Consider the following 24,995-nt stretch of genomic DNA (forward strand, 5'->3'; position numbering starts at 1 on the left):
TAAAATACACAATTTCTTCAAGACCTATTACTGTGTGTAAATTTGCTCCTTTACCAGTAGGCCCCAGACTGCTGTGCTTTTGTTTTATTGTACCTGCTTTTTATAGGTGATATCCTCTCCAGTGGTCCCTGCCTCTTTGCTGTTTTTAACCTACTGTAATTTAGAAACCAAATAATCAACTTGCCAGACTATGTACAAAATAAGAGTAAACAGACCCTGATTAAAAACAAACCAAACATGGGATAGTTTAAAAACAAAATGCATAAAATGCATTGTTTGATAGCATCTACTTTGTCAACTCAGAGCCTGCTTTTTTGCTTACTTCCTAGTATTCAACTTTAATTGCTACTTTCCAGACTGGTGAGCTATTTTTGCAATATGAAACATTATTTATCCTCTTAACTTCAAAATGGAGAAACAATATTTAGACAACTAAATTTTAAAGATATACTTGTAATTTACCGAAAACAAAAAAAGTGTAAAGAAAACTCCAACTAGCAAAACAAATTCTTTTTCACAATGTTCCCCATGCAAAAGTACATCTCTGGGAGAAATGAAAAACATGAAAGGATTGAAACTATTCTTAACCCGAACAACTGTCCTTGAACAGTTCCTGATCGTAGTTTTGGGGTTTTTTAAATGCAAATCAGTAACTATGACACTATTTGGATAAACTGGCAAACTATGCAAATAAAGTTATTTTGATTTGTCATTACATTAAAAAAAAATCTATCCCATTCTTACCTATTAGTACTTAAGTTCAGTCCAAGAGAATGGGGAGAATTTTTTATATCAGATTCTACAGAAGATGAAGCTTTTTGTAAGGGTTTCCCCAAGTCAAAATCTTCCATAGCGTACAGAAATTGTTACACTCTCTCACTGGAAAATGTAGGCTCTTGCACTGTTTGAAGAAACTGAATCTGAGTCATCTTCAGATGCTTCATCGTCTAAAGGCATTTTCAGCTGCTGACATTCAGACTGTGAAATGTCTGAAGGTCCCAGGAAAGTCTGAAAATGAATGAAGAACAAAAACTATTATAAAAAGCCATTAAACCTAGCAACTGTCTTTTCAAGACTGTGGAAACCTTAATCCTTTTATACAAATCTACATTAAGGATAGCAACATTATTCATAATAAGCCAAAATTCAGAAACAACCCAAATGTCCATCAACTGATGAATGGATAAATAAATGTTGTATATCTGTATAATGGAATATTTTTCAGTCATAGAAAAGAATAAAGCACTGATTTATGCTACAATGTGGATAAACATTTAAAACATTATGGCAAAGGGAATTCCCTGGCAGTCCAGTGGTTAGGTCAATAAAAAATCTACAAATCTTCTGATTTGCAGAAGTAGTAGTACCTTTTCAGGTAATATTTCACAATTTTATGTGCTTAATAATCAAGGTTCCAGACACAATTCTACCGTGTAACAACTGGAATACTTATTGATACGTGCCTTGTTCATTCCTTTAATAAATTCTACCAAGTATCCATGCTTGTTGATTTATACAGTGAATAGATGAATGGGAACTACTTGGTATCTATATTGAATCTCGTACTGAAAAGAGCCAATTAAACTGTTAACAGTGGTTGTTTCCCCACTGGCTGGAAGGTGGGAGTGGAAGGAGTGCACTATATACTGTATACGTAGAGTACTTTTGTACTCTGTGCATGTTATCACTTCTTAAAAAATAAACTATTTGCCAGGTCCACTAAAATTTAACTGAAGCTAGATGTACAGAGGTAAACTGGCTATAACAAGTCAAACAGCATGCCTGCTTCTTAAGGAATTCATGTCCTTAAAAAAAAAGCCAGGAGTAAGTGGGTGGGGGAGGGGGAAGAATACAGAAAACATATGCTGCTTACAAGATGGAAATTTCAGGGGGTGCAATAAAGGAAAATTACCTATTATTCTGGTTCCTCTAGGTTCCCACTTTCTAGGGCCTGGTTTTACAAAGCACAACCTTGAGAGCATCAGCTCACAAAGGAACCATTTCCTTCAGGGACAGGTGTGAAGGCCAAGGGTAACCGGACCTAGCTAAACGGATTTCTCCCCAGTGACTCAGCCCATCACCAACGACAAATGGGGTATTGAAAAAGTCAGGGGCTGCACCTTCCATCTGGCAACGAAAATACCTGGATTCAAATCACCTTGCTCTTCCAGCAGGAAAACACAAGCTCTCCAGGGACGCGGATCGGCCTGCAACCCCATCTATAATTTCCCCCGTTGAGTTAATCCGGATGCAGTAGATCCAGATGGATCTTGAAATGCGATGATGCTTTCCCAGCAGAGCGTGAGAGTGGGGAAGAATGGGTGGGAGAGTGGGGGATGAATTAAAATTTTTAAAAAAAGATATACAATGCAAAATTTTAAGAACCTGATGGAGAATGCGTATAAGAACAGAGACTTTTATATCTCCCATCAACAAAATATGACGCTTTTGATGGCCCCAGCTCCTAGCAGAAAAAAGGAGTTAGGGGGTAGAGGAACGACTGATGGGGGTCTGCTGAGAATATAAAAGTTAACCAGGCGTTTTGCTTTGGTGGGAGCCTAAGAGGGGGAAAGAAGGCATGATTTCAGGTTTTGAGGCCAGATCCTGACTTTCTCGCGCTCACAGCCAGACCGCAGCTGCTGGCGGCGGCTCTCGGGTTAAAGTATGAAGGCGAGGAGAACCCACGCAGTCGCCTAAATTGTAGGCAGCAGGGAGGCTGTAGTTAAAACCACCGGTCCAACAACTACAATCGTGATTCTCAAAGTAAGCCCAGGAAGCTGGTCAAAAAAAAATAGAGACAGAAATCCCTCAAGCCCCCCGCCCCTCGGGAAGAGGCGCTCAGCGATTGGGCCGCGCGGGTGTCACTCAAGGGCAGAGTCTAGAAAAGGTGCACTGCCGCGAGCAAAGCCCCCACACGGCCGCGCGCTCCGCTGAGGTTGCGTCGAGGGAGTGTTGTCTTTTCCCCGCCCTAACACATCAGCACACTCAGGGGGCCGCTAACTTGGTGTCTTCGAGTCGCGTCCCCTGTTTCCCGCGACCGGCAACTCCCCGCAGGCCGGCAGCTCCCCGCAGGCTGGCGGCCGCTTACCTGGCCGCCGTTCACACTGCCGATGTCAGTGTCGGGCGAGCGCCTCTTGCGACCGTTAAACTCGAGGGAGCGTGCGCGCGCCCGGCGTCTTGGTTGCGATTGGATGATCGGAAGGGGGCAGAGACGGCCGAGCCGCGGCGCGCGCGTCCACTTCCCCCGTCCCGCCCCCAGCTCTCACCAAAAAGGGAGGTGCGACGCCCGCGGAAGCTGGGGGGAGGGGGCGGGGCTGCAGTCAAGTCCTCTCGTCTGATTGGCTCTCTGGGAACCCACGGCAGCTACGCGGGAAAGAAGCCGCAGCTTCCCGCATGCGCAGTTAGTAAGACGGGGGCTCGGGTTTGTGAGGGGGAGCTGCGGCAGGAGTACGGCGCGTGCGCAGGCGCGGGAGTGCGTTTGCGTTCCCGCTCCTGCGGCCATTCCGGTTCACCCAGAACGTTGGGGGCGGGAGCTCAGTCCTGAGGACAGGTAAGTGTCTGCGGAGAAGCCCGACACCCACACGGTTGCCCACGATTGTTAAGAGGCTCTGGAGAGAGGACTGGGAGCTGGGACCCGTGAATTTCCCCGTTTGCGACCCTGAGTCGCGCAGCCCATTGACCTGAGGCCACGCTGGCGGTGAGGTGAAGCCGGCCCGGACACCCGAGCTAAGTTTACCCTGGAATGGGTTTACCCTGGGCTGGTGGGGGTCGGCACTGGGGCTCTTCAAGGACTTGGAGGGGCGGGCGAGGAGAACCCACCCTTGTGGAGAAAACAGTTCCACCGAGGCCCGAGGACAAATGGAACGATGCTCGTTGACTTGCTCGGCGGAGCCTTAGGGAGCTGTTAGCACGCAGCTGGGCCTGTTACAGGCATCGTGGGTGTTTTCCTCTTGCCCAGCCTTTCGAAGGACCAGAGAAAACCCTTTCCGTGGGCCCCCAGGCCATCTCACACGCACTGGTCAGTTCGCCTTTCTCAGACGAAAGGTTCTTACCCTTTAAGGTACTTCGAGCTCTTAGATTTTCCTCCGAGTGTCCGGAGCCCGCGATAAAGGGACTTCGCCAGCCTTGTCCTTAGGTGTGCCGGAGAAGCCAGGACGGAGCAGATGTTATTTGCCCTTGGAAAAACAAATCTGCCAAGAGGCACTCCATCTGATCTGAGCCTCCTAAGAATACCTGACAATTTTGTCTCAACAGTAGAAATTCAGCCTCTCCAAAACCCCATCCGTCTATGGGAGAGTTCAAGCTTAAGTAAATCGAACCCTCCTCCCAATTGTGTTAATCCACCCATCAGTATTGTGCTTGTGTTAAAACCCAACCAAAATCAAATCATTTTTAAGCACACGGCTGTTTTCAGCAATCATGTTTCTTTCAAGTCCACCCAAAAACAGAAAACAAAAAGCAGTTTTACCACTAATTTCAGTTGGTTGCAAAATCTGTTACTTGAGATCCTCACACTAGGATGGGAAAGTGGATTCCTGAGATGGCTCCAGGCAAAGGGAGGTGTGTTTCCTTGCAAGAAAAATGTTAACCCCAAAACCGAGTCCTGGAGATTAGTTCCCAACCATGCAAGAGGCAGGAGATCATTGCTTTTTGCTACAAAATCTGATGGACTTTGTTTAGTTTGAGTGTGTTTTTGTTTTTGGCAGTGTCATCTTTAGGTAACTTTCAAAAAAAAATCTATTAATGTTTTAATAAGCCAACATGTTCAGAAGCTAGTATTCTAATTAACTGAGTTATCTTGTTAACCAACTGATACAAAATACTCTGGTAAGGTTATTCACACCTTCTTAATTTAGGTTAAGCTCTTTGGTAGCGTCTTAATTTTTACAAATTCAGAATGGAAACTGCTTTTGACTAACTGGTCTAGAGAGAAGCTTTATAAAAACAGAGAGGAGGTTTTTAAAGTCCATAGAAATTATTTCTGAATATAGAAAACAGAAGTAGAAGGTGTCAGAAATTCAAGTATATATTAAGTGTAGGAACTATTCATCTTAATTTAACCCCCCCTCCTCATACTGGAGATTTTGCATTACTTGTATACAAGCTAACACCACTATTTTATGCCCTTATAAGGGTGCACAGCAAAGGAAACCATAAACAAGACAAAAAGACAACCCTCAGAATGGGAGAAAATATTTGCAAATGAAACAACAGACAAAGGATTAATCTCCAAAATATACAAACAGCTCATGGAGCTCGGTATCAAAAAAAACTATATGATTTTATTATAACATCTTTGTATTGCTCAAGTATTCCTCTTTTGCCACAATGAGCTTTTGAGTGGAGATCTTTCATTCTGATTGGGATAAGATTAGGCTGTTCAGTAGTAGTGGCCGCTAATGGCTTGAGGCATTTAATGTTTGTTAACCAGGGTGTTACTCTGTGTCATTTATTTTTATATACAAAACAGCTTGTCATTGGCGGGGATTGGAGGAGGGACGTCCTCCACAGCAAAAATGAGGAACTCTAAAACTTTATAGTTTAACCATTGAAGATGAAAAGGAATAATCAGGTGTACATTTAAACGTGACTTTTTTCATCTTTTCTGTCCTTCATGATTTTCTTTACTATATCAGATAATTACTAAAGATTTCTATGTTTAAACCAGGACTTGCTGTGATGAAGGTAGTTTTTACCTTTCAATTTGAACCTTCTGGGAAGTCACACTATATTCTTGGCATCATAATTCTCTCTTTGGCACCTGATTTCATAGACCACAATTATGACCTCACCAAACAGCGTATCTTCGGTAATTTCATGGTTTCCAAGTATTTCTTAAATTGGACCATGCCAAGTAAAATTGTCTGCAGGTCATTTTCTAGATACCTTTTCACTGAGCTTCGAAAACAAAAGTCCATGAAATAATCCGTCTGCAGAGTGGGCTTGTGGAGTGTTAGCCACAGGTTCCTGCGCTTTGTAATGTAGGGATCCTAAGCACCTTACGTTTGTGGTGACGTGTACGATTTTTTTCTCTCCCTCGGTGGTATTACCTCTGTTTTACAGATGTGGAAACGTGGCCAGAGTTGCACAGTGAGTAAATCGTGGAGGCAAGGCATTGATGCAGGTCACGCTGACTACAAAGCAGTATGGCCTTTCAGGGACAAAAAAGTGAGAGGGGGAGTCAAGAAGAGACCGTTGAGGAAAATGAGCTAACGCTTTCTAAGCAGCTGGGGGAAGAACAAATCTGGAGATGTTATGAAAGGTAAAGAAACAAGCAGCAGGAAGGACAAATTTAGTTTAAAAAAATGGACTACCTAATGTTCTTCCAAAATAAGTCTTCCTGAAATATTCCACATAGTATACATCCCTTCTTTTCTTTATTTGTATGAAATATTCACTACGATAACATATTTGAACGTGCTTTGAAAACCTAAGTCCTAAACAAATACGAAGCGTCATTAATGGTAACAGAGTCTTTGAGACTTTTAGAGGAAAATGTGGAGTGTAGTTATTGCTGCTTTTTTAATGTGTTTGTCCTATTTTAATAGTGTAGTTGATAAATTATAAAGTTCCTGTTAGGTGCCATAAATAGAAGAAAATGGCAGTGGTGCACCCAAATAGGACAGGTGTGATCGTGGATTTGAAGTTTTCTGTGAAAAAAAAACTGAACGGGATGTTGGTGTTGTAGGAATTGAAAGCTTTTCTTTTTATCTACTTCTTTAGTGTCTCTTGAGCTGTGCAGCAGTAAGCCTATTAAATTTGGACCAAACTCAGAGTAGTTTCCTTTTCCTCTTGTCCTCCCAAATCAAGGATAGCAGCTCTGTTGTCCTTTCCTGCTCAGTCTGTTGTCATTTTCTTATTTGAGAAATAATTCTCTGGGAACACTTACTGTGGCTGAAAGGTGCTCTATCTTGAGTGTAGAGCCCCCAGCCTAGGAAATGACAGGGTCTATTTCAAGTCTGAGCCAAAGTTCCCAGGGGTTCTGTTTGGGGAGGTGTTCAGCCCTCATAAGGATTTCAGGCAACTAGAACAGGAGGATGAGTTAGATGTGAAAAGGAGAGAAAGGCTGCGTTATCTTTACTCCCATTCGGCAGGGAGCACCAGAACCCACTTCTGAGACAGAGATTATCATTAAGCATTTCACAGAAAACCACCCTCTCACTTAGCTTCTGGTGCCGTCAGCTGACCATTTTGTCTTTTTAAAGCTCACTGTGTTTGGTCCTTCACCATTGATTAGGTCATTGTTTTTGAGACCTATCTTATCTCCTTATTCGGGAGGGGGAAGCAAGACCATGACTAAGCAGGTACTCAGCACTCCTGAATTCTGGTCTCAACTTTTTAAACATTATAAACATAAGAAACAATAGCTCTTAAAAGTGTCTGTCCTAGCAGTTGGAAGAACTTGCTAATTGCTGTGTCCTTTGCTTCTCAAACTTCAATGTGCCTCTGAATCACTTGAGGATCTTATTAAAACACAGGTTCTCTGGGACTTCCCTGGCGGTCCAGTGGTTAGGCCTCTGCGCTTTCACTGCTGTGGGCCCGGGTTTGATCCCTGGTTGGGGAACTGAGATCCAGCAAGCTGTGCGGCACAGCCAAAAAAAAAGAAAAAAAACACACAGGTTCTCATTTAGAAGGTCCTGAGATTCTTCATTCCTCACAAGCTCCCAGGGGGTGCTGTGGCTGCTGCTCTGTGGACCACACTCTGATAGCAAGATTCTAGAGCTACCTTATCCACTACAGTAGCCGCGAGCACATGTGGCTAGTCCAGACTGACATGTGCTGTAAGCGTGGCCACTTCAGCTTTTGCAGATCTCATATAAAAAAATCTAAATAATTTTTTATATTGATGATATGTTGAAGTCCTAATATTTGGGATATATTGGATTAAATAAAGTATATTGAAATTCATCAGCTGCTTTTTACTGGTTTTAACGTGACTGTAAGAAAATTTAGGATTTCACATGTGGCTTGCACTACACTTCTATTGGACAGTGCTGTTCTAGAACATTAATGCAGGGGACTTCCCTAGTGGTCCAGTGACTGAGACTTCACCTTCCAATGCAGGGGATGCGGGTTCAATCCCAGGTCAGGGAGCTAAGATCCCACATGCCTCCCGCTAAAAAAATAAAACATAAAACAAGCAGTATTGTAACAAATTCAATAAAGACTTAGAGAAAGGCAGCTTTAAAAAAAAACACAATGTAATAGAAGCAACGTTTTTGATGTTCTTTTTTCAGATGACCCAGCTTCTCAATCCCCTTGTGACCATTTCACCTGTTCTTTTCGCTCAATTCGATATTCATTTGTCTTCTCCTCCTCTCCCGCCTGTTCTCTCCTTTACACCTTCTCCATCTCCAGCGTTGCCGTCATGATCGTGGGGCCTTCATCCAGCAGTCAGACGATCTTAAGGGCCAGGACTGCAGGCAGCAACCACCTCACCTGGGGGCTGGTTAGAAATGTGGAGTCTCAGGCCCCCCCCCAGCCCTGATGAGCCGTAGCCTGTTTAACAGGATCCCTAGGGAATTTGTGCATCAAAGTTGGAGCCGCAAGAGCTTTAACAGTCTTTTTTTCCTAAAGCACCCCATTTCAGCGCATCGCCACATCTGTTCTTTCGGTTAGTTTAGATGACATTTCTGCAAGGTTGGTACACCATGAAAGTTGTGGCTAAGAGACACTAGTACTCTGCCTTTCTAAAAAATACTTAAACAGTGAATTTTAGGCAAATGGTATCCAGAGGTGGGTCCAGAGTTGAAATCCTATGTCTTCCAGATTCAGATATCCTCTCTCTGTCTCAGAGACACAAAGGCAGTAGCATCCCCTTACCACTCTCCAGAGCGTTTCAGCTGTTGGCGAAACAAGCCTCAGCTCACTGCATCTTGTTTAAATATGTGATTGTTTGCTCTGGTCACAGGCCACATTCCAGAGCTGAGCATGCCACCCATGAGCTAGGTGTCAGTCTTGGTTTGGGCTGACTGTGGAAGCCAGAGGAGGAACTGTGTACCAGCTGGATCCAGTCAGGAAGAAAGGTGCCTAATAGGATGCAGCTTCCAAGTCCCAATAACCAGCCTTCTGGTGACTTGGGAGCACAGTGAAGTCTGAGAACCACTGCTCTATGGCGTGTCATCCATTCCACGCTCTGGCATGTTATCTTACTTACAGATGTCTTAATTTCTCTTTTATGCTACAGGCTCATTGGACCCATCGAGGCCCATGCATGGCACATAGTAGATGTGGAAAATATTCATTGAACAAATTAACATTGCCTGTTTTAAAGGCGTCAGCCCTGTTATCTCTTAACTTGACCAAGTGAGAGAGAGCGTGGCTTTAACCTAAATTGCAGCCAGCTGTTTAGTGCAGACGCCACCCTCCAAGGAAGAGCAGAGCCGAGGGGAGTTGGGGTGGAGAGCCGGCCGGGCCGACGCTCGCACTCATGGGAGGGAACAAGGGTGCGCTGTCGTGACCGCTGGTTTCCCCTTACGCACACCGCTTGTGACCATTTTTCTCTTTAATGTCACGATGAGCTCTAATTTGAGCTGCATTTATTGTTCCCCGAAGACTTCGGGTTGTTCTGTGGGTATCACAAAAACTGAAATCCAATCCGTATTCTTCTCTGGGCTTTGGGGAAGTGGAACCATGGGTGTGTTTGTCATTTTTAGCCACCATTGGAGTAGAGCCAGAGCTCCAGGAGATACTAAAAGTATTTGGAATCGTCCTATTGGCTGTTGGAATTAGCTGTTAAACAAAGCAGCCAGTAACTGAACACTGGGGACCTTCTCGAACTCCAGTTGGGTGGGAGACCTTCCTGTGTGTGTCAGCTCTGAACTAGGACAGAAAGGTAGATTTGAAACACAGTGGGCTGGTGACAAAGCAGCTGAGAAAAGTGCTGTCCTCTCCGCCCTTTGTCTGGGAGTTTCACCCTGTCTCAGACCTGCTTCCTTTCTTTGTCGCTGCACTGTATTCCAGTACCATCCTGCCTGGTCAGATTTACTAACGGAAGAGAAGCCCCAAGAGAGGTACTGGCCTCCTGTTCCGTGAACCTAATCCAGGGACTAGACACTGTCTGATACACAAAGGAATTCTGTTCTGTGGACTGAAAGCAGAAATAAGGGGAGGGAAATTTTGGACATCAACTTAGTCTCATTCATTTAATCATTATAGGGGAGTGGATTCTTTGTTGTAGAGATTCCAGAGAATGTGCCTGGGTTTATCCTTATCTTTTCCTGAGGATACTTCTGACATATTTCACACACAGTAAACAGAAGCAGTTTTCAAAGCACCATTTTCACTGGCATATTCTGTTTCAAAATATCTCCCTTGGTAGCCACAGAGCACATTACGAACCGACACCACCTTAATTATCATCCACCGGGACTGACAGGACCTGCTCAGAACATGCTGAATATCGTGCTTTTCACAAAGAAGATGTGTCAGTCATAGGATTGAAAACTAGCATGGCCTAAAGCTTGAAGAGTATATTTCATTATATTTATTTTCCATAGAAATAGTAGAGAGAGAGATGAATACTGTATTCATTCTAAAAATGACCAGTGTCATCTGTACTGATAACTGAGAAAGGCACTTGGATTTCAAATAGCAAAATGCACATATTTACAAGGAAGCAATGCCTGCTAGCATGTTTCTGCATTAAGCTTATCTAGCGATCAGTGTTGGGCCCAGTGGATGTTAGCCGTCAGAACTGCTGGTGGGTCAAAGGTAAATGAGCCGAGAGAAACCTAGTGAAATAATTTGGTGGATGGTACGTTACTTTTGGCTGAGGAAGTTGCCTTAGGTAAACTCCAATTCCTACCTGTGTTGGAGACCAGTTGCCATGAGCTAGAATTTACAAGGTTTCAAGTGGTAAAAGAAGCTGTTTAGAGCCTCACAGGAAGCACTTGTTAAAAAGAGCAATATATCTGTTTTTAGTGCCTACATAATCCTTGATCAAGAAGTATTATGCGAGTGGCACATTTGTAGTTCCCCAAATCTGCCTGGGTGACAGGGTTTTGTTTTTGTTTTTTTTTTAATTCATTTTTGGCTGTGTTGGGTCTTCGTTGCTGTGCACAGGCTTTCTCTAGTTGTGGTGAGCGGAGGCTACTCTTCATTGCAGTGCGTGGGCTTCTCATTGCGGTGGCTTCTCTTGTGGAGCACGAGCTCTAGGCGCGCAGGCTTCAGTAGTTGTGGCACGCGGGCTCAGTAGTTGTGGCTCATGGGCTCTGGAGCGCAGGCTCAGTAGTTGTGGCGCACAGGCTTAGTTGCTCCGCGGCATGTGGGATCTTCCTGGACCAGGGCTCGAACCCATGTCCCCTGCATTGGCAGGCGAATTCCCAACCACTGTGCCACCAGGAAAGTCCTGGTGACAGGGATCTTGCTAAAAACCAGTCTCATGCCTTCAGAGGTATCAGCAGAGCCCTTTCCAGAACACTGTTTTCTCTGACTTTACTCTAAGCCTGGTTGGGTTGCATGGAGAGGGCTTATTCCTCCCATTTTCCAGATGAGAAAATGGGCGAAGGTTGTGACTCCCCCGCCCCGACCCCATTCACATGGGGAATATGTAGATCTCTGAAAAGAGGTGATACCTTTCAGATCCTCTGCCCTCCTCCCCTCGAAAAAAAGCAAAGGCCTGTGATTCACCATACCCTCATGGCTATTATTCTCTATACTATTCGTCAACTAAGACATTTCAGCCTTAGGCTACTCTCGAGTAGTTATTGAAATCTCTTGTTCAGCACCTCTCGCTTTCTTCTTGATTGAATATCTTCTCCGACTAGACTGTGAGCTCCAGGAAGATAGTGTCTTGCCCTCTTTGACCTCACGTCACTCCCTGTACCTCACCTCATACTTGGAACGTAACAGGCACCTTAATAGAAATCAGTTGACTTGGTGGTTCTAAGGATGAGTACCGGTTGGATCATGTGATTGGCAGGCTTCTGAGGGAACAGATGTTCCTATTCAAATCCATGAAACTGGAAACATGAAAAAACAACAATCATGACATTGATTGATAGTGATATTTACTGTGTCAGGCTGTTTAAGCTTAAGCTATAAAATAGACTATCACGTTCTGTCGTCTTTCCATTTTTTTGATTTCAAAGATTCTCACACACTTAAATAATGTCCCTTGACTCAGATCCTGATTCTTGTGTGATGTACTATGTAATATTTCCTTATCAAGTTACAGCCCTGTTCTTTTGAATTTTATACTCAAAGCCTCCCCTTCCTGAGAAAACAACACTTCTGGGTGCTTTGAAGACATTTTTTGGTCTGTTATAAGAAAATATTTATCAGTTGACAAGGCATGTACTGCTGAGAGCACGGTAGACAACGCAGGGCCGGAGAGAGGTGTGTGTTGCTGAGTGTCCTGTCTGCACTAATTTCCTAAATCCCCTGCCTGCCAGATGGGTGGTCATCGTTTGAACTGGTTCATAAAAGGTGATTTTAGAACCTGCGGTATAATCTTGAGCGCACACAAGGCTGAAGGGCTGTCTTTTCTGTCTTATTCAGGTCCTGAGCAGGCAGAGCCACGCACTATGAGCACCTCGGGTCTGTTCCGTTTTCCTACCCCACTGACCAGAGTGTGCATGGTGCCCTGGGGACTCCGGCTCTGCGAGAAGCCGGAACTCTTATCCCCTGGAACAGCGGTCACTCCAGTCCAGGCGGCAGGCAAGAAGGACCACCCTGCTCTGCTCTCCCTGGATGAGAGTGAACTTGAAGAGCAGTTTGTAAAAGGACACGGGCCAGGGGGCCAGGCAACCAACAAAACAAGCAACTGCGTGGTGCTCAGGCACATCCCCTCAGGCATTGTGGTCAAGGTAGAGGAAGGAGGCCGTGGGGGTCCCCTGGTTTCTCCTGAGTGAAAACTTGTTCTCACCATGACCCCGGCAGTAGAGAGACTGCCGGTCTCGTGCCTGGTCCCGAGCGTTTCTCCCAGGCAGAACCTCTGCACAGCGTCAGGAGCGTTTCTCCCAGGCAGAAACCTCTGCACAGCGTCAGGAGCCTCCTTCCAGGATCCTTTGCAGTTGCGCTCTTACTGCTGCTGTCCTTGAACTTGCAGGCCACGGTTCTGGTCGAGCCACTGGGCTGCAGGGTGGCTGCAGAAAGCTCTGCGGCACTGCCGTGGGCTCCAGCCCCCAAGCAGCACGCAGGCCCAGGCTGTCCGCCAGTGGGCTCAGCCCTTAGCCTCCTGGCTGATCGCTCAGATGGTCGCATTTTCCATGTCCCTCCGTCCCCTCTTTGGTAAATGTCAGTGACACCTACCCTTCTGGAGAAGGACTGAGTGAGGTAACGTTGGCAACCCAATTTCAGCCCTCAGAGGAAAAATGCCAGGTACAGCTGCCTGTAGGAGCCTTTCTTCTGAATATAAAAAACCAACCTCTGATCAAACTATCGCCAGCTGTCAATACATTCTGAACCTCTAGGAAATGGTGCAGTGCTTTTCTCCTGTCTCCTGGTTTGGTAGCGGCCCACCACCTCTGTGGAACTGCCAGTCCATTCCGTATCCCCAGGGCCCTGAAGGCGGCACAAGCCTTGAGGCACAGCAGAGAGAGCAGAGGCGGGCTTTCGCACACCAGCGGTACCTTTCGCAAGTACTTACATATCACGTGAGCTTGCGGCCGGCCCTGTTCTGAGCCACTTCGTCACAAGCCTACACTCATGATGTGGAATCTGAGGCACAGGGAGGCTCCTGCACCTGCAGGAGAGTCAGCCCAGACCGAACCCAGAGTCTGCTCCCAGCAGCTGTTCTTCACTGCCACGTTTCTGAGCCAAGAGCGTATTAGTGAGAATCTCAATCATTTTTCTTTTCCTCCTTGAAAAAAGTGACATTCGTGAGCAACAAATAAAATTCTGAAACCTATTTTATATAGCTTACTCCAAATTTGCTTTTGGTACTATTCTTTCATCCTAATTTCACAGGATTTCTTTTATCAAATTGCTTTGCAAGGCACTCACCAGTGATAACGGAGATATTATGTAATGAATATTATGGCTGACGAATAATAAAGAGGCTATTTTCCTCCTTCAGAGAGAAGTTTACATGTATAAATGGGGCACACAAAGGGCTTGCTTAGACATACTGGTTGATGTTTTCAAAATTATTTGGGAACTTTATTTGAAGGCTACTGTTACTTCCAAACAAAACAACACTCGTAATATTGGAATAGTTACAGTGAAAGCCACATAATACAGCTGGGGTGTAGGACTGGGCGGGGGCCGAGCAGAGGCAGGAAAGGGTATGGCCTTTGTCCTGTCACTGACCTACTGGGACTCCTGACAAGTGGCTTTCCTTCTGCGGGCCTGACCCCTCTATAAAGGGACTAGGTTGAATTTAATGATTCCTGAGGTCCTGCCCAGAACACACTGGCTTTCACATTATGAAATATTATCTCTTACAGTGCCACCAGACTAGATCCGTCGATCAAAACAGAAAGCTAGCTCGGAGAATCCTGCAAGAGAAAGTGGATGTTTTCTACAACGGTGAAAACAGTCCTGTTTACAAAGAAAAACGAGAGGCAGAGAAGAGAAAGCAAGAAAGGAAAAAAAGAGCAAAGGAGACCCTAGAGAAAAAGAAACTCCTGAAAGAACAATGGGAATCAAGTAAAAATGTGCCCAGAGAAAGGACTGCAGATTCTGACTGAAAGAACCTGCCGGATGGGACTTCGCTGGTGGCGCAGTGGTTAAGAATCCGCCTGCCGATGCAGGGGACACGGGTTCGAGCCCTGGTCTGGGAGGATCCCACATGCCACGGAGCAGCTAAGCCCGTGCACCACAACTACTGAGCCTGGGCTCTAGAGCCCGCGAGCCACAACTACTGAGCCCGCATGCCACAACTACTGAAGCCTGCATACCTAGAGCCCGTGCTCCGCAACGAGAAGCCACCGCAATGAGAACCCGGCGCACCGCAACAAAGAGTAGCCTCCGCTCACCACAACTAGAGAAAGCCCATGCGCAGCAACGAAGACCCAACGCAGCCAAAAGTAAATAATTAATTTTTTAAAAAAGAACCTGCCGGATGCCTCCAGGGACGGCGTGAGCTCCACCACCAGTGCAGCTGTGACGGGCTCCAGAGACAGCAGAGTTTCTAAACAGCAGACAAACTGTAGTGAATAGCAGTGCATACTTTGAGAATAAAACTGTAAGAAGAAACACGAGGAAGTCATTACTGTAGAAGGAGAAGGGCACTTTTTGGGAGAGGAAAGGCTGTCATTGTGACGCGGGGCTTGGAGGGGCTTCTGGGCAGCTGACAAGAGTTCTGTTTCTTGACCTGGACGGTAGTCAGAAGTATGTCACCTTTTAAGCTATACATTTGTGTGACTGTATCTGTATCTGCATCATGAGGCTTGTGAGAACTTAGTTCCCCGACCAGGGATTGAACCTGGGCCCCGGCAGTGAGAGCGCAGAGTCCTAACCACGACCGCCAGGGAATTCCCCAATGAAAATATTTTTCTGAAAAAAAGCATTAATGTAAATAATGGACTTTTTATGGAAAACTATAGAATTGAGTCAAACAATAGCATTTAGTGCCTCCTTGTCACCTGCTGGAAGGTCACTGCTCAGTGATCTATAGATGTCATTAAGAGAACAAAAGAAAACAAGATGGCGAAAGATTTACAAGTTAGTAAGTTACTTGCCCATTTACCCCATTAGCTTAATAGACTATATGTTGACAAGTAACCTCTCTGATGTGGAAATACACATGTCATTCTCTGTATGCTGATTTACAAGTAGCAGGTTTATAAAAGATGAGGTTTCAGAAACTTGGGTTTGTGAATTTGGTTGATACCATCCTTCAAGCCGGATCTGACCTTACAAACTGTTTGGGGGTTTTCAGGCATGGTTTGTTAGCACACATCCGGAAGTTTATGCATAAAACTAGTAGGGAAACAAACCCTGAGGTGAGAAGGCCACTGTCAGACCCAGGGTCGGCCTCATCTGTGAAGACCAGACTGCATGCACCCAAATAAAGTTCCCTGTGAAGAAGCCAGGGAAGGTCTTCCCACCTCGGAGTAGCCTGGTTCGGAAGTTTAGCTCTACGCAAGGCTCTCGACCTCTGGTCGCAGTGTGCGGGGCCCTTCCCACGTCCAACCTCCTTTTAGAAGGGAGCCAAGTGAAGCATCTGGAATGGTACACAGAAGACCGTAATAGTGGAAGGGAATTTGGGGAGCTTCAGACAAGAGGGACAGAAGCTTTAACTTCTGTCTCCCCCCTTCTTGAACCTTTTTGAATTTCCTGTCACGTCCACGAAGGAGATGCAGACAAGCCGACTGCCTAGTACCCGTTCCTCCGGCTTTTAGAGCTGTCATGGCTGGGACCTGGCCTTATGCCTGTGAAACTGACCAGGTCCCTCCTTTTGTCTTAGTCTACCCCTCACCACGGTAAATCCTCATTACATCGGGATCGGTGCCTAAGGAATATAGTAAGGATGACCTCAAAGTCCCTTTGGAAGGGACTGTTGGGGATCACCCCATGAATTCTCAACACATCCGAGGCAACCCAGTTTTCCCAGCACCAGAGCAGGTAGTTCTTCCAGTGAGAACAGGATGAAGTAGCTAGCTTGAGTTTAAATGCTCACAGGTTAAGTTCCTAAAAACAGAGTGGCCTAACTTGGGGGAGCACAGAAAGGGCGAAATCAGTAACATCGCCTCTACTCTTGTTTTCCTTCCTGGCACACACTTAACGTCTGCTGCAGTTAAGATGCATCCGTGACGCAGCTTCACCTGATCCCTGCCTTCTGACTTAACCGACACATCCTGTCCCTGGCCTGTTGTGCTACTGATATTGTCACGCAAAATGTTTCTGGACCAGGTGGGAAAATGCTCTTTGACAGGTCTCTCCCCACTCTCGCTGAGGAGCCGTTCTTTAAAATACCACCAAGAATTTGCGGAACCCACATCTTAATACAAGCTGTTAATGAAAATAAGCTTTATTACATCGAGTAATAAATACAAAGATGCAAACAGTTCCATTTTCTTCCAGATGTTTGGATCAACTTACAGGAAAGGCAGAACTGAAATCTACATACAGTCTCAGGAAAAATTTCGGGGATCCTTGCTGGGTTTGGTTTGGGAGGTTGCTCTTCTGTATGTATATAACTTGTGCATTTTAAAAATCGACTTCAGAGCACTAATAGTCATGCAAATGCTTAAGCAAAAAAGAATTTACGTTAAGCAGAATCTATAGTGTATGGGAAACGAGGGGACCAGCTACTAGTTAAGTGTGCTGTCAAGTCCGCACTACAAAAAAATCCCTTCAAGTTATATCAGCTTATGAAAAGGATCAAAGAACAATCCGGGTAACATAAATGTATTCAAAAGAGGAAAGCGAGACAGTGGTATCTTGGAGGCAAACTAGTTTGCTGTAAGATAGGTGATTTTTACGTGCATCTTTTGAATCAATGCTTTAAAAAACAACAAACACCTGGGTAGTTCCTAACTATTTAAAATGTAACTCCCAATCAACTGCAAAATCTTTCCTCGATCTTACAGACTATAGATTCGGAGCCTAGTGAACCATGGGAGGGGCAGGGGGACGAGAAACCAAACTGTTACCATTTTGAAAACAAAAGTTTCATCTGAACAGGGGAAATGAACTGTAACTTCTCTCCGAAGATGGAAAACCGTCCAGGCTCACAGGGCAGCTAGGACCTGGCATTCCGTTCCGTTTCAGCCAAGCACTCCCGCACCAACCCTCGAGCGTGGATGATGCCTGGAAGAGAAGCAGAGGTGGACGTCAGCCAGCAGCACCCATTCCAGAAGAGGAGGAGGGTCCTTCCAAACCAACTGCGAAACCCTCAGACTGGAGGAACTCGGGACCTGCATCCAACACCCCAAACCCCATCCCACCCCTCAAAGCCAAAACCCCTCTTCACGTCTCCCTAAAAGTTTCTTCCCATGCTCACGGTGACAGCCAGCAAGCTCTCTTTTTATGACATGACTCTATTTGAACCATGTTACCATCCAGATGACAGGAGGAAGTGTGTCCCCACCCAAGTTCTTTAAGCAGGGACCTGCTTTGGAGATTCCTTCCACACCTTCAAACCGTTATTTTTCCTAAATTCTAGAAAGGGCTTGACAATGTCAGGCAGCCTGGCTGGTTTGGGTGCAAGACGAGTGCTCACTCAGGCCACCTTGGTCCACTGCTTTGTCCTTCCCCCCAGGGGACGGGTGCCATCTCCTGCACTATTATTCTCCCCTCATCTTTTATCTCTATAGTTTGGGAGTTATCTATTGCTTGTTTGGGTTTTGTGGGTTTTTTTTCTTTTTTTGGTTTTACTGAACTTCATGAAATATTGATTTCATTTTAATAGACACTAAGAATCTGCTCCTTCCAAGAGCTGACCCCCCAGAGGGCACTGGGAATGACACCCCAAGTCACTCAGGTGTCCCCACCTCACAAATCTTACCCCCCAGAGCTTCCGAAGACTTTCTGGAAAGGGCTGTGTAGCCACTGTCGCAGCTACTCCACTCCGCCATTGTACTGTGAGAGCAGCCGCAGACATTAATAAGCAATGGGTGTGGCCATGTTCCCACAAGTCTTTACTTACAACACTGAGGTCTGAATTTAACAAAATTTTCACATGTCACAAAATCTTATTTTTTTCACCATTAAAAAACGCAAAACATTCTTGGCGCTTGACTCCCTTGTGCCCTTCTTACTTGCTATGATGTAAACTTGGCCACCTTACTGGTCAGGGTGACTGTGGGGCCAGCTGCTCACCCAGGATGTGCCCTGAAGCAGTCACCAGGTGTATCCATGTGTTGACCTGAACTGCCAGTTTTGTTGGGAGGCTGCAGGTCGCCTGTCAGAGAGACTGCGGGGTCCAGCATCTTCCCAGACATTTGCAATCAGGTAACCGGCACTCCCGTTACCAGCACTGTGGGCAGAGCGATGCCCACCTGACCCCCAGGGCTGGATTGGGGGTTAAGCTCCTTCTCTCCCCCGACCCCTCTTCCGTTCCAGCCTCTAACTGCCAGCCCCCCTCCCCACACCTGTGCCTGTTATTCCCCGATCCAGCTCTGCAGTCGGTCAGTCTCTTCACAAAGGTGTCAAGAACCGGCCCACTGCTCTGGGTGGGAGCCTGTCCTCAGCCGGCCTTGCCATCACTGGAGCCGTGGCCTCAACTGCAGCCCCCCTGTCACGCCCCAGATTTATAGCCACAGAACATTTCCCTCTCGATTTTCTCCAAATTTGCTTCTCTAACCTTAAAAAAAAAAAAAAAAACTCCTAAAATTAAATTCACACATAAGCCACCGTGCTCTGAACTGCCACCTTCTAAAATAGAAATCCTTTTCTCCTCTCCACGCCGCTTTCACTTCATGAAGCAGCAAAAAACAACCTATTTCTCTGCCTTCTGAAGTCAGCTGGCCAGTCACCTCTTCACGTGAGTCACTTTCTTCCTGTGGCACCATCCTCCCGCCCTTCCTCCCTCTTCAATCAGGAAAGAACTTCAAAGCATTCTCACTCTCCCGCCCCAGACTGGGACTGACCACACGCCCCCCTGGGCCCCCGCTCCAAGGAGGACAGCAGAGGGCAACGCAGGCCCCCTTGGCCTCATGTCACTGGCCTCACCCAAGTTGGGAGCCTACCTTATTGGGCCGCCCAGGGCTCCTAGGACCAGTGTCGGCCAACAGGAGCAGAGCGGGCGTGAGGCAGAGCTGCAGGATCTGGGTACAAAGACTTTTTTTTTTTTTTTTTTTGGCCACACCATGAAGCTTGCAGGATCTTAGTTCCCTGACCAGGGATCGAACCCAAGGCCACTGCAGTGGAAGCGTGGAGTCCTAACCACTGGACCACCAGGGGAGTCCTGGGGATTCCCTTCTTAGACGCTGCATCTGACAACTGGCCGCCAAGCCCCTTCCATCAGATGTACATCCCACAGACCCACTCACCCAGCCTGACACCTCCACAGCCAACGGTAATTCTGTAACAAAGCGGGAGCCCCTGTGCCGCGGGGGACTCTTCTGTCTGCCACCCTCCGTTTTCCCCAGAAAATCTTTCAAGACAGTTACTAGGCCAGTGCCGTGGGGTCCACCAGCAGCGAGGCGTCACCTGTCATGGGAGTCCCGGGCCCACGATTTACCTCGTTTTAGTCTCTCCATCGCGCTCTTGCTGCCCGCGTAGGTGGGTCTGATCTCTTTCCCCAGCTCTTCGATGATGGCCAACAGCTCAGCGTATTTGCTCTGGGGCACCTGGCTGTTCCCAGTTCCCTAGAATCAGAAAGAAAAGGGGTCAGGAGGATTGAACCCAACCTGACCCCGATGCCGTGGTCAGGACCCCACAGCATGCCAGCTCCACGAGGGCAGGGCTGGGGAGAGGCCCGAGCCGGGGGCAGGTGGTGGAGGGAGGGCGGCCTGGCCCAGACTCCAGGGTAGCTGCGGCCAGGCACGGCCCACCTGGGCGACAAGCACAGAGCAGGGAGCCGGCCCTCTCTACTGTCCCCGCACACTCAAGGCAACCACCCAGCAGTCTGCAGAAAGCCCTTTTATCATCTCAAATAAAAATAAAAAAAAAAAAAAGACTGGCTTGTTGATAGGAAAGTGGATAGGAAAGTGTTCACTGAGAATCTCCTTGAAGGAGCCGATGGGCGGGCAAGTGATGGGGGGGAGGGGGCGTGCTGAGGGTCCAGAGTGGGCGGAAGAGATGGAGGCCACATGTGGGGTCAGCAGGACCACAAAAACTGCCAGGGACCACCCAGACAGAGCCCAGAATGTATTTAAATTCATCCATCCTCCCCCGCAGGCAGGGGCCACCACACAGAAACCTTTCTCTCCAGAACCCCACAAACAGCCCGAGCAAACACCCGGAGCAGGGAGGCTGGGTCCCGTCGGCCTGTGGGCCTCAGCCGGGCCTCCCTGGCCCCCCCCCCCCCCCCCCAACAGCTGCATCAGGGCGGCCACCTCCCCCCAGGCCCTCGCCTGCTCCCGGCTCCTCTGCCGCCTCCGCCTCCTGGCCTCCTGGTCCTTCCTCCTCTCCTCATCCAGCTTGGCAGCAGCCTCCTGCCGCCACCTCTTCAGGGGGTCCTCGCCCGTGCCCGCCTCCCCTCCGGGGGCAGGCAGGACGGCCTGGCGGGGCACGGCTCCCAGCCGCCGCCTCATCCGTGGGGCCGGCCTCCGTGGCGACCTCGGAACGCGAGTGGCAGCCACGGGAATCTCCCGGCTAGTGGCCCGGGTCCCCTCCCTGGCGGCCAGCGGCCACCTCCCCTGAGGGCCCGCCAACCCGGTGGGGAAAGCAAGTCTCCGCGAGGTTGGGGCAGGGGCGGTCCACAGTCCCATAACTGGTGGAACCAGGTGTAAACCAGGTGTAAAACTGAGGGGCCAGCAGCTCTCGGTGCAACGCACCTGGACTCCACTAGGATATGGGCCCGTCCTCCCTGCAGGGCCCATGACCTTGTGGGGAGTGAGTGGGAGCAGGGCCCCCCTCCTCTGTCCAAGCTCAGATCCAGAGTCAAGGCCAGACCTCACTTCCCCAGGGACCAGGCACGAGGAGGCCCACCAGGGACACACGTGGGGTGGTGGCCCCATCGGGAACTGTGGCTCTCGGGGCTTCCAGCCTTCTTTGGGCTCTCCCACCCCTTCCTGTCACTCGGTGTCCCCCGTGAAACCCCCTGCCACTTCTCCATTCTGATATCTTGAGCCCTGGGTTGAGGAAGCTCAGATGACAGCTCCATCATTTCTACTCCTTTCACCGCTTCCCCTCTGGCCCAGGCCGCCCCTAGGGCCCCTCCCACAGCACATCCCACCCCCACTGCCATACCTGGGTGTAGCCTAGAGATGGCGGCCCGTAGTCACTCAGCAGCTGGCGGTACTGTGATGACGTCGCCATACTGGTGGAGGGCGGGTGGACACTCCCAGCTACAGGGGAGGAGACAGGAATCAGTAATCAAGTAGCCTTGGCTAACTGTATCCGAGGTAAGGACTCTGAGTCCCCCTGCCCAGAACTCATGCCATCAACAGTGGTCTTTTGTCTCTGAGGATACAGAACCCTATTCCTGTCCTCTAGTTTGGCCACGGCTGATACTCCGCGTAGATGACTGATGGTAAAATGTAGCTAACAGACCACTGCTCTTCACGCCCACCACCACAGCAGACATTGCTAATCAATCACAGAAATCCTTCCCATACATGCAGTCAAAACTGGTAGCAAAGACAAAAGCTGCTGCTATTCTCAGCCTAACCCTTGCAAGTCCCCTTTTCCTGGGTCCTGCTCCCCAGAGGTTGATATCCTAGAGACACATGGCTGCCACAAGAGCCCATCTGCTACTAAGGCTGGTCCACACCTGGGCTGAGACTTCCTGTGTGCCCAAACCTCTGCTGGAGTATATGGTGAGGAAGACAGGGGAAGATCTGGAGGTTGTTGAGACCCAACCCTGGCTGGGGACTGGGGTACTGGACACAAAGTCAGAAATCTGAAGCACATCACAGCCTGTCTGTGTGTCCTTGGACAAGCCCCTCAACCTCTCTGAGCTCCTGTCGCCCCTCCCCAAAGAGGGAACAAGACTCTCGGCAGTCTGAATCTATGCCCAGCTGGCTTCATCCCCACGGGGGAGGCGTAAGACCCCACTTACGGACTGTTACACTGGGAGACACTGTCCCTCAGCAGAGGGACCACGGGGGGCCAGGGCCCGGCTCAGAACGGAGTCTCCTGCATGGGGGGTGGGGAGGCCCTCAGCAGGGAATTTTCCAGCTCCAGCTCAGTAGCTGGAAGCATGCAGACCCATAATGGCGTCCGAGTGGTCATTAGCAAGTAAAGGATGTCCTGCAGAATTACGAACAGCGGTAACCATGGAGAATCTACCTAGCCCTCCTCAGCAGCTGCCCGCATGCCTCCACGCCCGGCCGGGGAGCAGCTTCCCCTCTGCCTGCCTTCCCCGGAGCCAAACTGTCTCTCTCTCCCGCACACGGCGGGCTCTGCAGACTTGGCCCCCGGGGATGGACAGCTGGTGCCGGGCCGGCCAAACCGACCAGCTGCTCATCTGGTGTGGGCAAGGGGAGGGGGCAGGGGAGGAAGGAAGTTCAGGAGCTCAGGCTGCTGGAGCTGGAAGGGGCCCTGGAGCCCCTCACTGCAGAGACAGAAACACAGACCAGAGAGGGCGGGCACTGCCCCAGGCCACACAGCACAGAAGAGACTAACACACTGCACCTGTCCCTCTGTCCAGGAGCCGCAGACAGCTTGGTACCCGACGTGTCTTCCTCGGTCTCAGGACTGCCTGGGTTTCTCCACTGGGACCCAGATTTATGCTCAAACACAGGATGCCCAGTCAGGAAACGTGAATCCTGCCACGTCTAAGCTGGGACTGGGCACAGCACTGCGCTCCTCCGAGCCTCACCACCACGCCTCTACAGTGGGGTAGCTGAAACACCTGTGCTGCAGAACCACACCTCCGTCTGAAGCAGCTGCGGGTATGCAGTGACCAGAGCACAGGAGTGTGGCAGGGTGGGTGACCCCCAGCTCCCCTCGCCACATCAGCCAAGCCCCAATTTCCTGACCTTCTGATGTGGGCGGTGAGTGCAGTCTGGGCAGCTCAGGCTTTGCTGCCCCAGGCCAGGGTTCAAGTCCCACCCACCACAACTTACCACGCCTCTCCGAAAGGCCGCAAGACTGTGTGTGTGTGTGTGGGGGGGGTGTCTACTGCACCGCTCGGCACTTCAAGCCATCTAGAAGATTCCAGCTCCCTGGCAGGAGGTGAGCTGGACACCTCTGGTTCATTCTCTGCACCACCTCCTGCCCTCCTCTCGCTGCAAGTCCGTATTTCTTGCCTCCCCGACCCATCTTCTCTCCCACAGCCAAGGGCTTGGACTAGGAGCCAGTCCAGCTGCGCCATACGCGGCTGTGTGACCTAAGACAAGGCCCTTCCCTCTCTGGGCCTCAGTTTCTCCATCTGTTTGAGGTGATGGTTCCCACCAGAATGTCTCAAGGCCCTAGATGCTGCTCCTTCAGGGTGCCGGGGTTAGGTCCCGGGGGGCTGATCGGAGGAGGAGGAATGGGTTGGGGGCTTGGGGGATGGGAGTCAGGCAACAGCTCGGAGCTTGACTTTCCCACGGCCTGGGTGATGTGGTAGGTGACCCCGACTGTGTGCCAGCGCCAGTCCCTTACTCGGTGTTCAGAGGGGGGTGTCTGTGGCCCTGGAGAGAGCTGGCGGAAGGGCCCCGAGTCCCACTCATGCCCACACCTTCCTGCAGACACAGCGGCCGGCTGCCGGAGGCCTAGGAGAAAACCAGACCGGGCGTGAGCACAGCCGTCACAGAGCATCGCAGACAATGCGTGTAGTGTGCGGGGGACCAGGGAGGGCCCGGAGCCCAGGGAGGGACTGGCAGAGGCCAGCAGCTCCTGGGGCCAGCCGCGGCTCCCCGCCCCCAAGCCAGACAAAGAGCGCCCGGGCCTGGGGAGCTGGCGGCCTTCCCGCCACTTGGGGCGCCTGGGGGGGCTCTCCGGCGGGGAGGCGGGGGCTTTGTCTAACTCCGCCACTGCCACCGCCGGCCAGGCCGAGGCTTGGCAACTCTCGAGCAGGAGGCAGGGCTGGAGGGTGTGAGGGATGATGACAAGGAAGCCGGAGGAGCGGCAGCCGAGAGTCCATCTTGGATGCAAATGGCACGGGGAGATCCGGCCTTTCTAAAGGGGTCCACGGGGAGGGGGGCGGCCCCACCAAAACACCAGAGCCCTGGGGACCTCAGCAGTCCTCCTGGAGTTCACCGCAGGAGAAAGAAGAAAATCTGTGTACAGGTGCTAGCCAGCCCAAAGGGCTTCGGGGTCCCCAGCGGGTGCCTCTGTCACCCTGTGACCCCAATCCCCGAAGGGCCCCATTCAGGGCGCCGGCCTCAACTGCACCAGGGCCGGCCTGAGACTTCCCGCCAGTCCGGGCTGGCAGCAAGACCCTCCACCCATCCCACCCCGGAGTCAGATGAGGGAGACAGTGAGAAATACTGTGGCCACAAAGCCCGTCTTGGTAAGGTGTGCAGACCCCAGAAGAGGTGAGAACATCTGAGGAAAAAACAGGGGCTCTT

General features: G+C 49.3%; 3 protein-coding genes across 10 annotated transcripts in view; 1 reads left to right on the plus strand and 2 right to left on the minus strand.

The window, feature by feature from the left end:
- Positions 1 to 3,163, minus strand: part of MPHOSPH9 (M-phase phosphoprotein 9) — a 54,935-nt gene extending 51,772 nt beyond the window's left edge. For 4 of the 5 annotated variants that reach the window (XR_003793984.1, XM_029225620.1, XM_029225617.1 and 1 more), the window contains exons 1-3: positions 3,089 to 3,163; positions 2,159 to 2,286; positions 745 to 1,008 (exon numbers count right to left, since the gene is read on the minus strand). Coding sequence is in view for 3 of the 5 variants with exons in the window: in XM_029225620.1 (XP_029081453.1) it covers positions 745 to 851 (107 nt within the window). In the remaining 2 variants the exon portion in view is untranslated. Of the gene's footprint in view, positions 1 to 744; positions 1,009 to 2,158; positions 2,287 to 3,088 lie in introns of those variants that run through there. The other variant, XM_029225624.1, reaches the window with a different exon arrangement.
- Positions 3,164 to 3,459: 296 nt separating this feature from the next.
- Positions 3,460 to 16,684, plus strand: CUNH12orf65 (chromosome unknown C12orf65 homolog). 3 transcript variants are annotated; one of them, XM_029228240.1, is made up of 4 exons: positions 3,510 to 3,550; positions 6,064 to 6,262; positions 12,502 to 12,809; positions 14,391 to 16,684. In XM_029228240.1, exons 2-4 carry the CDS (start codon positions 6,256 to 6,258, stop codon positions 14,631 to 14,633), a joined length of 558 nt encoding a protein of 185 aa, XP_029084073.1. In that variant the 5' UTR covers positions 3,510 to 3,550; positions 6,064 to 6,255; the 3' UTR covers positions 14,634 to 16,684. The 3 variants fall into 3 exon arrangements, with proteins under 3 accessions (XP_029084081.1, XP_029084073.1, XP_029084064.1); XM_029228248.1 differs by lacking the exon at positions 6,064 to 6,262 and having other exon boundaries at positions 3,460 to 3,550; XM_029228231.1 differs by lacking the exons at positions 3,510 to 3,550; positions 6,064 to 6,262 and having other exon boundaries at positions 11,217 to 12,809.
- A 205-nt stretch (positions 16,685 to 16,889) lies between these two features.
- On the minus strand, positions 16,890 to 24,151 carry CDK2AP1 (cyclin dependent kinase 2 associated protein 1). Of its 2 annotated transcripts, none has more exons than XM_029228272.1 (4): positions 24,088 to 24,151; positions 21,748 to 21,845; positions 20,075 to 20,201; positions 16,890 to 17,700 (listed from the first exon to the last, which is right to left on the minus strand). In XM_029228272.1, the coding sequence occupies exons 2-4, from the start codon at positions 21,814 to 21,816 to the stop codon at positions 17,633 to 17,635; spliced, it is 264 nt and encodes an 87-aa protein (XP_029084105.1). In that variant the 5' UTR covers positions 21,817 to 21,845; positions 24,088 to 24,151; the 3' UTR covers positions 16,890 to 17,632. The 2 variants fall into 2 exon arrangements, with proteins under 2 accessions (XP_029084105.1, XP_029084096.1); XM_029228263.1 differs by lacking the exon at positions 24,088 to 24,151 and adding an exon at positions 23,134 to 24,076.
- Between the last annotated feature and the right edge of the window lie 844 nt (positions 24,152 to 24,995).

The sequence above is a fragment of the Monodon monoceros genome, unplaced genomic scaffold (genome assembly GCF_005190385.1).
Source record: "Monodon monoceros isolate NGI ecotype Baffin Bay Population unplaced genomic scaffold, NGI_Narwhal_1 Super_Scaffold_1, whole genome shotgun sequence".
Lineage (NCBI taxonomy): Eukaryota > Metazoa > Chordata > Mammalia > Artiodactyla > Monodontidae > Monodon > Monodon monoceros.